This window comes from Pristiophorus japonicus, chromosome 18 (genome assembly GCF_044704955.1).
Source record: "Pristiophorus japonicus isolate sPriJap1 chromosome 18, sPriJap1.hap1, whole genome shotgun sequence".
NCBI classification, from domain to species: domain Eukaryota; kingdom Metazoa; phylum Chordata; class Chondrichthyes; family Pristiophoridae; genus Pristiophorus; species Pristiophorus japonicus.
In genome coordinates this window covers 24,768,279-24,782,745 of record NC_091994.1, presented here as the reverse complement: position 1 = coordinate 24,782,745, position 14,467 = coordinate 24,768,279, and the positions used below count along the sequence as shown (strand labels likewise).

Below are 14,467 nucleotides of genomic sequence, written 5' to 3'. Positions count from 1 at the left end.
ACCTATCAAGAAAGACTGGATCAACTGGGCTTGTATTCACTGGAGTTCAGAAGAGTGAGAGGGGACCTCATAGAAACGTTTAAAATTCTGACGGGTTTGGACAGGTTGGATGCAGGAAGAATGTTCCCAATGTTGGGGAAGTCCAGAACCAGGGGTCACAGTCTAAGGATAAGGGGTAAGCCATTTAGGACCGAGATAAGGAGAAACTTCTTCACCCAGAGAGTGGTGAACCTGTGGAATTCTCTACCACAGGAAGTAGTTGAGGCCAATTCACTAAATATATTCAAAAGGGAGTTAGATGAAGTCCTTACTACTCGGGGGATCAAGGGGTATGGCGTGAAAGCAGGAAGGGGGTACTGAAGTTTCATGTTCAGCCATGAACTCATTGAATGGCGGTGCAGGCTAGAAGGGCTGAATGGCCTGTTCCTGCACCTATTTTCTATGTTTCTATGTTTCTAGAACACTTTCCAGCATCTTAATCAAAGCACGAAACGAAGTGTGTGCCGACTTTAGCACCTTTCCTGCGCCACAACCTTCTCTTGCTTGGGCACAGTTTGAGCACTGCTGTTCGTATTTGCTCCTGAAGCTGGCCTTTTCTTCCGTATGCTTGCTCCTGAGGTGATGAGGTCAGCGTACCCTTTGTCCTGTGAAAAGGCATAGGCCGAACGACGTTGTGTTGAATCTCTTCTGAAATGAGTGGCCTGATTGTCTGGCATTGGATCACCTTTGTTTGGATCTTCATAAGTTGCCTGGAAGTAATCAAGAAGGCTAACATTTAGTGGGAGAATTGGCATCCTCTCTCATGTATCCGTTTAGGTTGCAGCTCATAAATCTTAACTCATTAAAGGCTGGCCCTTATTCACTGCGATAGTTCACCCACAGACAGAATTTTGCATGAAGTATTGACGTGCTCTGTAGGGCTATGCAAAATGGCTTTAAGGCACAAGGGGCCATTTTCAACAGCAGTAACCTGGTGAGGTGGATCACCAGCCTGTTGTAGAACCTGGCAAGTTGCTTTGCCAGATTACCACCCAGGTTTGGGCTTCTGGCTGTGGGCATCCTTCCTCCTTGCATCTTCTTCCATAAGATCAAGTGTGACTTCAGTCTATGAACTTAACGATTAGCTCACGGAGCTTGTTGCAGCTCCACCTGGCATTATTTTTTACTGGGGTACCCCACAATGAAGTTACCATGCCACAGCAAGACTGCAGCTCAGGGTTTTGTTTTGCAAACCATGCAAAGGTATTTTTTTTTTTTTACAGACTCATTGCAACAGAATACTAATTAATATTGGCATATTTTATTCATTTTTAATCTCACAAATTTTCCTTTCAGAACTGTAACTAGTGGCATTGAATGAATCCACAATACCAGGATTCACACAAATCCCATTTCATAGCCAGTTTGACAGAACACGATCATCTACTTTTGCTCCAAGATAGACAAATTGGAGTATTTTCAAAATGGCGGGAAACTAGGGACTGTAGAGGAGCAAAGACATTTGGGAGCCCAAGTATACAAATTATTAAAAGCCGGTAGACAGGCACAAAAAGTAATCCAAAAAGCTAATGGAGCACAAGATCAGATCAGCCATGATATTATTAAATGGTAGAGCAGGCTCGAGGAACCAAATGGCCTAGTCATGTTCCTATTTCTTATTTCTTATGTTCTTAATGTTGGCCTTTATCTCAAGGGGACTGGAAAACAAAGAGGAGGAAGTTATTCCCCAGGTGTATACAGCCTTGATCAAACCCCATCTGGAGTATTGTATTCAATTCTTCAAAAATGATCTATTGACCTTAGAGGTCAATATGGGGTTGAGGTGCAAATCAGTCAGGATCTAATTGAATGGTGGAACAGGCTCAAAAGTTGAATGGCTTACTCCTGTTCTTATCTTCCTATTAATTGGCTCTGCAGCACAGATTCATCAGAATGATACCATGGATTAAAGGGTTAAATTATGAGGACAGGTTGCATAAACTTGACTTGTATTCCCTTGAGTATGGGAGATTGAGGGGTGATCTAATTGAGGTATTTAAAATAATAAAAGGATTTGATGGGATTGATAAAGAGAATCTGTTTCCTTTGGGGAATCCCGAACAAGAGGATATAATCTTAAAATTAAAGCCAGGTCATCCAGGAGTGAAATCTGGAAGCACTTTGTCACACTAACAGTATTAGAATACTGGAACTCTCACTCAAAAAGCTGTGGCTGCTGGTTCAATTAAAGCTTTCAAGACTAACATCAATAGAGTTTTGTTAGGTAAGGGTATCAAGGGATATGGGCCAAAGGCAGGTATATGGGATTGAGGTGCAGATCAGCCAGGATCTAATTGAATGGTGGAACAGGCTCAAGAGCTGAATGGCCAGTTCCTGTTCTTAACTTCCTACTAATTGGCTCAGCAGGTAATGGCTCCAGGATTCGTTCTCCTGTTTCTTGCCACTGCATATAATTTTATCAGGTCTCAACAGGTATGCTCAGTGGGATGTCTGCCTACAGCAGGTATTCCACATCAGGAAGCCAATGAATTGAGAGCTTCCATCTTACTGTGCTCCAAACAGACCAATTGTTGGGATGTCTGCAGTTAAGCTAAAGGAGAATATGCAGAGGTGATGGTTATTGGAAAAATGAGGAAGTCAGAAATACAAGTTTTACTTTGGAGAACTGGGTAGAGCAGCAAACAAGAAATCAGTCCTTTTTATAGTGCCTGAATAAAAAGAAGAACTTAATGAGGAAAAGTGCTTCATGCAATCCTTTGAGAACCTTCTAAACTCCCTGCATCATATGTCAGACACTGCAGAGGTTCAGCGCTGGCATTTGTACCGGCATGCGAGAAGATTTCAGAAACCTGCAATCCACGTGGCAGCTCCATGGCAATTTGCAGCGAATCCTTCCCTCAAGGCAGAACTCCAAACCCATGGAATTCATGGGTGTGGTATCGAGCCTATAGCATAGATTAGGATAGCGCTGCACGTCTGATTTTGAGATGAGAGTCTTTCTCAGTTGGCGCAATTTAATTTGGATGATCCTAACCTCATTTTAAGGACCACAGCACAAACATGTCCAAGGTTGTCATTTAGAGAGGCTTGTGTGGCAAATGGATAGTTCGTTAGCAAGGAGGACTTTGACATACTGGCAAAATGGGCAGACACATGGCAGATGAAATTTAATGCAGTTAAGTGTGAAGTGATGCACTTTGGGAAAAACATGGAGAGGCAATATGATCTAAAAGATACTATTTTGAGATGGGAGCAAGAGTAGCGGGACCTGGGGGTGCATATTTACAAATCCTTGAAGGTGGCAGGGCAGATTGATAAGGCAGTTAAGAAAGCATATGGGATAATGGGCTTTGTTAATAGGGGCATTGAATTTAAAAAAACGAATGTCATGCTTAACCTTTACATATCACTGGTTCGACCTCAGCTGAAGTATTGTGTCCAATTCTGGGCACCACACTTTAGGAAGGATGTCAAGGCCTTGGAGAGGGTACAGAGAAGGTTTATCAGGATGACACCAGGAATCAGGGACTTCTGTCATGTGCAGAGACTGGAAAAGCTGGAATTGTTCTCTTTCAATCAGAGAACATTAAAGGGAGACCTAATAGAGGTTTGATAAAGTAGGGAGAAATTGTTTACTCTGGCAAGTGAGTTGATAACCAGAAATCATAGATTTAAATTAATTGGTAAAAGAACTAGAGGGGAAATGTGGAGAAATTATTTCACAGAGAGGATTGTTAAGATCTGGAATGCATTACCTGAAAGGGTGGTGGAATCAGATTCCATAGAAACTTTCAAAAGGCAATTGGACATGTATTTGAAAAGAACAAATCCGAAGGGTTATAGGGAGAAAGCTGGTTTGTGGGACTAAATTGGACAGCTCTTTCAAAGAGTCGGCACAGACATGATGGGCCAAATGGCCCCTTCTGCGCTGCAAGGTTCTCACATTGTTGAGGCAGAGTAGAATAGCTTTAAATGCATCTAATCTATGCTACACCTGAGGTAGGATTGCTTGTTCAAAAGCATTCCATTCCTCCAGAACTAACATGTAAGAAGCACAAAGATTCACCCTCAAAGGGTGATTCATAAAATGAAGTGTTGCTTTATATTTTCATCGTTATGTTCCGGAATTGTGTTCTGCATCTAGGCTATTTTTGAATTCTTAAAATCCCATCCATCTACCAAGGTTGCTCTCACTAAAGCTGCAGGGATATGTATGGGACAAGCGTACCTGATTCAGCTTCCAACTTTCCTACTCCTCTTTGGAGGAGAGACTTACCTTCACTCGCTGCCTCTCACCAAATATTTTGGCCAAGATTGGGAGTTCATTGTGAGGGAAATAGTAGGGATGAACTTCCCTTATCATAAAGTGAAATTATATGTTAGTATTGACATGGTACATCAGTAATTGAACATTGGCATGCAGGTGCAGCAGGCGGTGAAGAGAACAAATGGTATGTTGGCCTTCATAGCTAGGGTATTTGAGTATAGGAGTAGGGAGGTCTTACTGCAGTTGTACAGGGCCTTAGTGAGGCCTCACCTGGAATATTGTGTTCAGTTTTGGTCTCCTAATCTGAGGAAGGACGTTCTTGCTATTGAGGGAGTGCAGCGAAGGTTCACTAGACTGATTCCCGGGATAGCAGGACTGACATATGAGCAGAGACTGGATCGACTGGGCCTGTATTAACTGGAGTTTAGAAGGATGAGAGGGGATCTCATAGAAACATATAAAATTCTGACGGGACTGGACAGGTTAGATGCAGGAAGAATGTTCCCGATGTTGGGGAAATCTAGAACCAGGGGACATAGTCTAACGATAAGGGGTAAGCCATTTAGGACTGAGATGAGGTGAAATTTCTTCACTCAGAGAGTTGTTAACCTGTGGAATTCCCTGCCGCAGAGAGTTGTTGATGCCAGTTCATTGGATATATTCAAGAGGGAGTTAGATATGGCCCTTACGGCTAAAGGGATCAAGGGGTATGGAGAGAAAACAGGAAAGGGGTACTGAGGTGAATGATCAGCCATGATCTTATTGAATGGTGGTGCAGGCTCGAAGGGCCGAATGGCCTACTCCTGCACCTATTTTCTATGTTTCTATGTTAAATGAAGCATTATTTTCTTATTTTCTTTTTTTAACTATAAACAATTACCAGATGCAGTGAGGAGAAGAAGACCAATTCACAGCTGCAGCACTTACCCTTCCAGCATCTTCGGAACCAAAGACTCCCCAAAGTAATTGAATTGTAATGGAAGGGATAAGATTGACAGCCACAGTCAGGAGGATGGTGAGCCAGATGTACGGCTGCCTAAAAGTGTTTTCTGCTGCTCCTGTAAAATAAAAGTCAAAAACATTAAAAACTCAAAATTTTGATGCTAATCATATCTTCAGATTATTGGGGCAAGTATGAATTACCTTAAGAAAAAAAAAGAAAGACTTGCATTTATATAGCACCTTTCATGACCACCGGACGTCTCAAAGCACTTTACAGCCAATGAAGTACTTTGAGAGTGTAGTCACTGTTGTAATGTGAGAAACGCGGCAGCCAATTTGCGCACAGCAAGCTCCCACAAACAGCAATGTGATAATGACCAGATAAACTGTTTTTGTGATGTTGATTGAGGGATAAATATTGGCCAGGACACCGGCAATAACTCCCCTAACTCCCCTGCTCTTCTTCGAAATAATGTCATGGAATCTTTTACGTCCACCTGAGAGAGAGCTGACGGGACCTTGGTTTAACATCTCATCCGAAAGGTGGCACCTCTGACATTGCAGCACTCACTCAGCACTGCACTAGAGTGTCAGCCTAGATTTATGTGCTCAAGTCCCTGAAGTGGGACCTTAATGTACTGTGGTACTGTACACGTTTAACAAAGCAATCTGCTTGAACGGCTACCCCCTCCATCACCGGCATATTGTGGCTGCAGTGCATACTATCTACAGGATGCACTGCAGCAACTCAACCAAGACTCCTTCGATAGTACATTCCAAACCAGTGACCTCTCCCACCTAGAAAGACAAGGGCAGCAGGTGCATGGAACACCATCACCTCCAAGGCACAAAACATGCTGACTTGGATATATATCACCGTTAAAATCATGGAATTCGCTATCTAACAGCATTGTGGGTGCACCTTCACCACAGCGGTTCAAGAGGAAGGACCACCACTGCCTTCTCAGGGCAACTAGGGATGAGCAATAAATGCCAGGACTTTCCAGCGGTGCCCACATCCTGAGAATAAAAAGACAAAGAGAAGTAGATCTGAATTTTCCTCCTGAAATCTACTATTTTCCAGGTGGTCACAGGAAAATTGGGGAATCCTTGCCCCTAGGAATTGGCCCCCCATATTTTCCTCCCAGCCTCAATGACAGCGATGCCAGCCGCCCAACCATTGTCTGCTCCGTCATGTGTAAATTAAGTGCAGGACTGGCTGACAGGTGAGTAATGGCCACCAATGTGTCCTGGGCCATTGAAAGGATCCACCAGCAGAAGCTGAGCTCATTCTGAACAACAGTATTTAGAGGTTTCTGACCTCCTTAATAATAGTCATATTCTTTGAGTGGCCCTTTGAAGCACCACGACAGTTTCCTTCCCGGCATTGTCGGGCTCGATCGGTACAATCCAGATTCCACTGGGAACCCGTCCTTTGTATGTAACTGACCCCAACCCAGCAAAATTGGTTAGGATCACAGCGAGGTCAGACAAACCCCACCCCGAACCCTTTTCTGATGGGAAGTGGAGAATCCAGGCCTTAGTGTATTGTACTGACCAATGGTAGGAGGCAATTTGGAAGAAGCTTAATGCAAAAGTATGTACATTCATTAAATGTTAACTTATTCTCTGGGAAAATGAAGGAGCATAAAAGGGCCATTCAGCCCATCAAACTTGCTCCTTACAATAATTAACTCTTTCTATCCTGGATTCTGCGATTTGCATTAAAAACTTGCTGATTTCATCTCCCACCTATTTATTCAACCCTCTGTCCAAAAATAACGCCTTCAAAACACAGGAGTTATTATGTCGCATGTAATACTTGATATCTCATTCTACAATCAGCGAGTGAAATAGGGATGAGAAGATGTAGCAGACACTAACATGCACACACGCACAGAAACAGATGCACATAGAAAGATACGTGTGCACGCACATACAGAAATGGAGACAATTACACACATGCAAAGAAACAGAGATACACCCACAGATCTATAAAGGCCCAACGTCGGGGGAGGAGCGGCAGTTCGAGCAGCGCGAGTCCGGGGTGCGTGGTGAGGCCTATAAAGGCCCAACGTCGGAGGAGCAGCAGTTCAAGCAGCGCGAGTCCGGGGTGCAGGGTGAGGCCTATAAAGGCCCAGCTTGTACAGCTCCAGCCGGGAGAAAAAGCAAAAAAGAAGTAGAAAGGAATCTAAAGGTGACGTCACAGCCAAAGGGGTAAGTGATTGGCTGGTGATTGGTGAGTAGCATTTCTTTTTCTTTTTTATATCAGTAAGTAACCTGTTAACATTGTTGTTGCCAAATTAAGTGTATCTAAAGGTTAATCATGGCAGGAGAGCTCGGTCACGTGATATGCTCCTCCTGTACCATGTGGGAACTCAGGGACACTTCCGGTGTCCCTGACGACTACGTGTGCGGGAAGTTTATCCGCCTCCAGGTCCTGACGGACCGCGTTGCGGATTTGGAGCTGAGGTGGATTCACTCTGGAGCATCCACGATGCTGAGAATGACATGAGTAGCACGTGTAGCGAGTTGGTCTTACCGCAGGTGAAGGGTCCACAGCCAGCTAGGGAATGGAAGACCAGCAGGAAGAGCAGTGCAAGGAAGGTAGTGCAGGGGTTCCCTGCAGTCATCCCCCTGCAAAACAGATACACTGCTTTGAGTACTGTTGAGGGGGATGACTCATCAGGGGAGGGCAACAGCAGCCAAGTTCATGGCACCGTGGCTGGCTCTGTTGCACAGGAGGGCAGGAAAAAGAGTGGGAGAGTGATAGTGATAGGGGATTCAATTGTAAGGGGAATAGATAGGCGTTATACGGCCACAATCGAGACTCCAGGATGGTATGTTGCCTCCCTGGTGCAAGGGTCAAGGATGTCTCGGAGCGGGTGCAGGACAGTCTGTAAAGGGAGGGAGAACAGCCAGGTGTCGTGGTGTACATTGGTACCAACGACATAGGTAAAAAAAGGGATGAGGTCCTACGAGACGAATTTAAGGAGCTCAGAGCTAAATTAAAAAGTAGGACCTCAAAAGTAGTAATCTCGGGATTGCTACCAGTGCCACGTGCTAGTCAGAATAGGAATCGCAGAATAGTGCAGATGAATACGTGGCTTGAGCAGTGGTGCAGCAGGGAGAGATTTAAATTCCTGGGGCATTGGAACAGGTTCTGGGGAGGTGGGACCAGTACAAACTGGACGGTCTGCATTTGGGCAGGACCGGAACCAATGTCCTAGGGGGAGTGTTTGCTAGTGCTGTTGGGGAGGAGTTAAACTAATATGGCAGGGGGATGGGAACCAATGCAGGGAGACAGAGGGAAACAAAATGGAGACAGATGCAAAAGACAGAAAGGAGATGAGTAAGAGTGGAGGGCAGAGAAACCCAAGGCAAAAAACAAAAAGGGCCAATGTACAGCAAAATTCTAAAGGGTCAAAGTGTAATAAAAAGGCATGCCTGAAAGCTCGGTGCCTCAATGCGAGGAGTATTCGGAACCCAGGAGAGGGCTCTGAGCTAGTTAGAGTGGGTGAGAGTGCAGATGAACAGGACCCCAAGAAAGAATGCAAAAGGCAGGATGCAACAGAGCAGAGTAACACTGGGGTAAGTGTAAACCACAAGGTGATAGGAAGGGACAATATGTATGAATATAAATGGGCTGCAGGAGGGGTCAAAACTAAAAATCATGGTTTAAAAATTAGTATTAAAACACTTTACCGAAACGCACGCAGCATTCGAAATAAAGTAAATGAGTTGACGGCACAAATCATTACAAATGGGTATGATTTGGTGGCCATTACAGAAACGTGGTTGCAGGGTGGCCAAGACTGGGAATTAAACGTACAGGGGTATCTGACAATTCGGAAGGATAGACAAGAAGGGAAAGGAGGTGGGGTAGCTCTGTTAATAAAGGATTATATCAGGGCAGTTGTGAGAGACGATATTGGCTCTCATGAACAAAATGTTGAATCATTGTGGGTGGAGATGAGAAATAGTAAGGGGAAAAAGTCACTGGTGGGCGTAGTTTATAGGCCCCCAAATAATAACTTCACGGTGGGGCGAACAATAATCAAGGGAATAATAGAGGCATGTGAAAAAGGAATGGCAGTAATCATAGGGGATTTTAACCTACATATCGATTGGTCAAATCAAATCGCACGGGGTAGCCTTGAGGAGGAATTCATAGAATGCATACGGGATTGTTTCTTAGAACAGTATGTTACAGAACCTACAAGGGAGCAAGCTATCTTAGATCTGGTCCTGTGTAATGAGACAGGAATAATAAATGATCTCCTAGTAAAAGATCCTCTCGGAATGAGCGATCACAGTATGGTTGAATTTGTAATACAGATTGAGGGTGAGGAAGTAGTGTCTCAAACGAGCGTACTATGCTTAAACAAAGGGGACTACAGTGGGATGAGGGCAGAGTTAGCTAAAGTAGACTGGGAACACAGACTAAATGGTGGCACAATTGAGGAACAGTGGAGGACTTTTAAGGAGCTCTTTCATAGTGCTCAACAAAAATATATTCCAGTGAAAAAGAAGGGCGGTAAGAGAAGGGATAACCAGCCGTGGATAACCAAGGAAATAAAGGAGAGTACCCAATTAAAAACCAATGCGTATAAGGTGGCCAAGGTTAGTGGGAAACTAGAAGATTGGGAAAATTTTAAACGACAGCAAAGAATAACTAAGAAAGCAATAAAGAAAGGAAAGATAGGTTACGAAAGTAAACTTGCGCAAAACATAAAAACAGATAGTAAAAGCTTTTACCGATATATAAAACGGAAGAGAGTGACTAAAGTAAATGTTGGTCCCTTAGAAGATGAGAAGGGGGATTTAATAATGGGAAATGTGGAAATGGCTGAGACCTTAAACAATTATTTTGCTTCCGTCTTCACAGTGGAAGACACAAAAACCATGCCAAAAATTGCAGGTCACAGGAATGTGGGAAGGGAGGACCTTGAGACAATCACTGTCACTAGGGAGGTAGTGCTGGACAGGCTAATGGGACTCAAGGTAGACAAGTCCCCTGGTCCTGATGAAATGCATCCCAGGGTATTAAGAGAGATGGCGGAAGTTATAGCAGATGCATTCGTTATAATCTACCAAAATTCTCTGGACTCTGGGGAGGTACCAGCGGGTTGGAAAGCAGCTAATGTAACGCCTCTGTTTAAAAAAGGGGGCAGACAAAAGGCAGGTAACTATAGGCCGGTTAGTTTAACATCTGTAGTGGGGAAAATGCTTGAAGCTATCATTAAGGAAGAAATAGCGGGACATCTAGTTTGGAATAGTGCAATCAAGCATACGTTACATGGATTCATGAAGGGGAAATCATATTTAACTAATTTACTGGAATTCTTTGAGGATATAACGAGCATGGTGGATAGAGGTATACCGATGGATGTGGTGTATTTAGATTTCCAAAAGGCATTCGATAAGGTGCCACACAAAAGGTTACTGCAGAAGATAAAGGTACGCGGAGTCAGAGGAAATGTATTAGCATGGATCGAGAATTGGCTGGCTAACAGAAAGCAGAGAGTCGGGATAAATGGGTCCTTTTCGGGTTGGAAATTGGTGGTTAGTGGTGTGCCACAGGGATCGGTGCTGGGACCACAACTGTTTACAATATACATAGATGACCTGGAAGAGGGGACAGAGTGTACTGTAACAAAATTTGCATATGACACAAAGATTAGTGGGAAAGCGGATTGTGTAGAGGAGACAGAGAGGCTGCAAAGAGATTTAGATAGGTTAAGCGAATGAACTAAGGTTTGGCAGATGGAATACAATGTAGGAAAATGTGAGGTCATCCATCTTGGGGAAAAAAACAGTAAAAGGGAATATTATTTGAATGGGGAGAAACTACAACATGCTGCGGTGCATGAAACTCTTTTGGAGTTTACCTGAAAAAACATAAAACATTAATCCGTGGCCCCCCGACCTGGATGACACACCAGACATTTACAAGGCCCTTTTTTTCCTTTTTTGTGTTTTTTTGTTTTGGCACTAAAATCACATTTTTTTTTCCAGTGCCCCCTATAAAAGGGGAGGGGGACACTAAAAGCACCGGCAATTAAAACAAATTAAACTTTAAAACGTAAAATCAAATTAAAATTTGGTTGCCGGGCGTGATGATGCACTCCAGTCCCTCCTGCTGCAGTGCATGAAACTCTTTTTGGAGTTTATCTGCAAAACAAAAAACATTAAACTGTGCCACCCGACCTGGGTGACACACCAGACATTTACAAGGCCCCTTTTTTTTTTCTCCTTTTTTTTTTGTGTTTTTCTTTTTTTTTTTTTTTTTTTGGGCACTAAAATCACAATTTTTCCCCAGTGCCCCCTATAAAAGGGAAGGGGACACTAAAAGCACCGGCAATTAAAACAAATTAAACTTTAAAACGTAAAATCAAATTAAAATTTGGTTGCCGGGCGTGATGATGCACTCCAGTCCCTCCTGCTGCGGTGCATGAATCCCAAAAAGTTAGTTTGCAGGTGCAGCAGGTAATCAGGAAGGCAAATAGAATGTTGGCCTTCATTGCGAGAGGGATGGAGTACAAAAGTAGGGAGGTCCTGCTGCAACTGTACAGGGTATTGGTGAGGCCGCACCTGGAGTACTGCGTGCAGTTTTGGTCACCTTACTTAAGGAAGGATATACTAGCCTTGGAGGGGGTACAGAGACGATTCACTAGGCTGTTTCCGGAGATGAGGGGGTTACCTTATGATGATAGATTGAGTAGATTGGGTCTTTACTCGTTGAAGTTCAGAAGGATGAGGGGTGATCTTATAGAAACATTTAAAATAATGAAAGGGATAGACAAGATAGAGGCAGAGAGGTTGTTTCCACTGGTCGGGGAGACTAGAACTAGGGGACACAGCCTCAAAATACGGGGGAGCCAATTTAAAACCGAGTTGAGAAGGAATTTCTTCTCCCAGAGGGTTGTGAATCTGTGGAATTCTCTGCCCAAGGAAGCAGTTGAGGCTAGCTCATTGAATGTATTCAAATCACAGATAGATAGATTTTTAACCAATAAGGGAATTAAGGGTTATGGGGAGCGGGCGGGTAAGTGGAGCTGAGTCCACGGCCAGATCAGCCATGATCTTGTTGAGTGGCGGAGCAGCCTCGAGGGGCTAGATGGCCTACTCCTGTTCCTAATTCTTATGTTCTTATGTTCTTATGAAACAGGTATTGGTGCACATGCACTCGCAGAAATAAGGACACATTCACATAAACAGAAACAGAGCTCTGCAGATAATAGAAGACTTCTCAGAGTGAATAAAATATTTACTTCAACATCACAGAATTGGGTGAAAAAGCCTGAAGTAAATGTACAGATTTATATTATATCTGCTAATCTTAAATTCTGTTGCAAATTGATATTGAGCAAACCACTAAAATAATTCACTTGCCCTCTGGTAAGTGTACGGATCAAAACGGTCGAATTGCTTTCTTACCGTGGAATTGGAACATATTTGGATTCAGTTGAGTCAAGGCAGTACTTTGGGTTAGTAAAGTGTTGCAAAAGTATGCCCCAACACTGATGATGATAGACAATGCAGTGGGAACTGTCCAGTATGAAACCTCCAACATAACCTGTTCAGAGAATAAATTATTATCTAGAATACTTCCAGACAGATACAAATATTTAATGATTAATGAAAGAGGAATTGCCTCTATTTCTTAACACTTGCATATGAAGGTACCTTCATTTAGGCAAATTAAGCATTGAACAAATACGGTGCTCTGGAAATACTACAGCATTACTTGGCATCTACATTCTAATCAACTTAGCAGCAGTTGGCTCCAGGAAATGCTCTTCACTTCCAGCATGCAACAAAATGGCAATAAAAAGGAGTCTTCTAATCACTCAGAACCCCAAGAAATGGAACCTGTACAGAAGGGTTAACTGACCACACTTAAATACAGCAACATGCTCTGCTTAAACTAACCACTCTGTCAGCTAGCCTGAGCTTTACAAACATTTATATTTGTTAATAGGATTTCTATGTGTTGATGGTTATGAATACAGGTAAAGTAATTGTCGACTCACCTCAATATTAACAGTCAGCACTACAGCAGTGCCGATAGTCACTGATAAGGACTGGTAATCTGAGAATGTCGTGCCATCTTTCCCCACAAGCTCCATAAATGCTCCATATGGTATAAAAAATAAAAGCATTGAACTGAGAAGGCCATGAAATAGAGTAATTAAAAAGATCCTGTAATTAAATAGCTCATTCCGCTGTCCAATTTTGTAGAGTTTGGGATTCTTGGTACTCAGACTGTCACTTCTGTCCTGTAATTCCAAAAATACAAACACGGTTAGAACCAGAGGAAAGCACCAGTTTAGAGCAACGAGAAGTGTAATAACCCAAAACATGATACAACCCTGAATATTATAAAGGGAGGTACCAATGGTTCTTAGTCGCCTGGAGTTACCATGTTGAAAATAGTGGCCTGGGAGTTCCACCATTATGGATGGAAATAGCGCGATGTCAACAGAATAAAGTCACTAATGACACTCGCACCGATGTCAAACCTTATTACGTGAAAAATAATTTTTCACAATGAATCACTTTTAAAGTGTAATGACTAAGGTTATGTAGGCAAACAATAGCACTTAAAGGGGAATGTACTTATTCTCCTGCTGTCATCCACACTGTGCTCCATCCAGTAAGGCAGCCAAGAGCTGCTGAAATTTAGCCTGGGGAGTTTCAGTGACAGTTGAAACTATGGAGCTAATTTGAATCTAATCCCCCAGGTGGGAAAGTCAGTGTCAAGTAAAATCGGTCAGGATTATAAAATAGTCAGCCAACCCGATCAAGTCAGCTTCCCGACAGAGGAAATGACCCCCATGCGATTCCACCTCATGAATGTTCTACTGTCAAAGCTTTCTGCATACCCATCCTGCAAGGATGAACTCAAACTGGTGAATCTTTATTCTCGTTTCAGACAGTCAGTAGTAAGCCATGAGCACGCTTGCAAAACATTTGCACTGAACTGTTCACAGCAAAATTACACAGTGCAACACCGCCATCTTTTGGCAGGAAAACAATAAATGCGAATCCGATCTTTCTGTCACATAAAGGGATTCATGTACCAGTTGTACGCTTGGGATTATTCATTCCTAGTTTTCTACTCGCTTTTTATGTCCAATGTTTTGCCACTCAATTGACATTAATTTAATGATAAATTATGTTTTCAAAGTTCTTGACCCCAGTTTGTATTCAATTCCTTTGTCATAAACTTAAGCTGGTATTTGGCAGAGAGGG

At 43.0% G+C, this 14,467-nt stretch overlaps 1 protein-coding gene across 1 annotated transcript in view; it reads right to left on the bottom strand.

Moving 5' to 3' along the window:
- The window catches only part of LOC139229005 (phospholipid-transporting ATPase IC-like), a 140,485-nt gene that overhangs the window by 27,382 nt on the left and 98,636 nt on the right, over positions 1-14,467 (bottom strand). Inside the window, exons 25-28 of the mRNA XM_070860668.1 lie at positions 13,246-13,491; positions 12,650-12,788; positions 5,195-5,325; positions 517-749 (exon numbers count right to left, since the gene is read on the bottom strand). Of these exons, the coding sequence (XP_070716769.1) occupies positions 517-749; positions 5,195-5,325; positions 12,650-12,788; positions 13,246-13,491 (749 nt within the window). The remainder of the gene's footprint in view (positions 1-516; positions 750-5,194; positions 5,326-12,649; positions 12,789-13,245; positions 13,492-14,467) is intronic.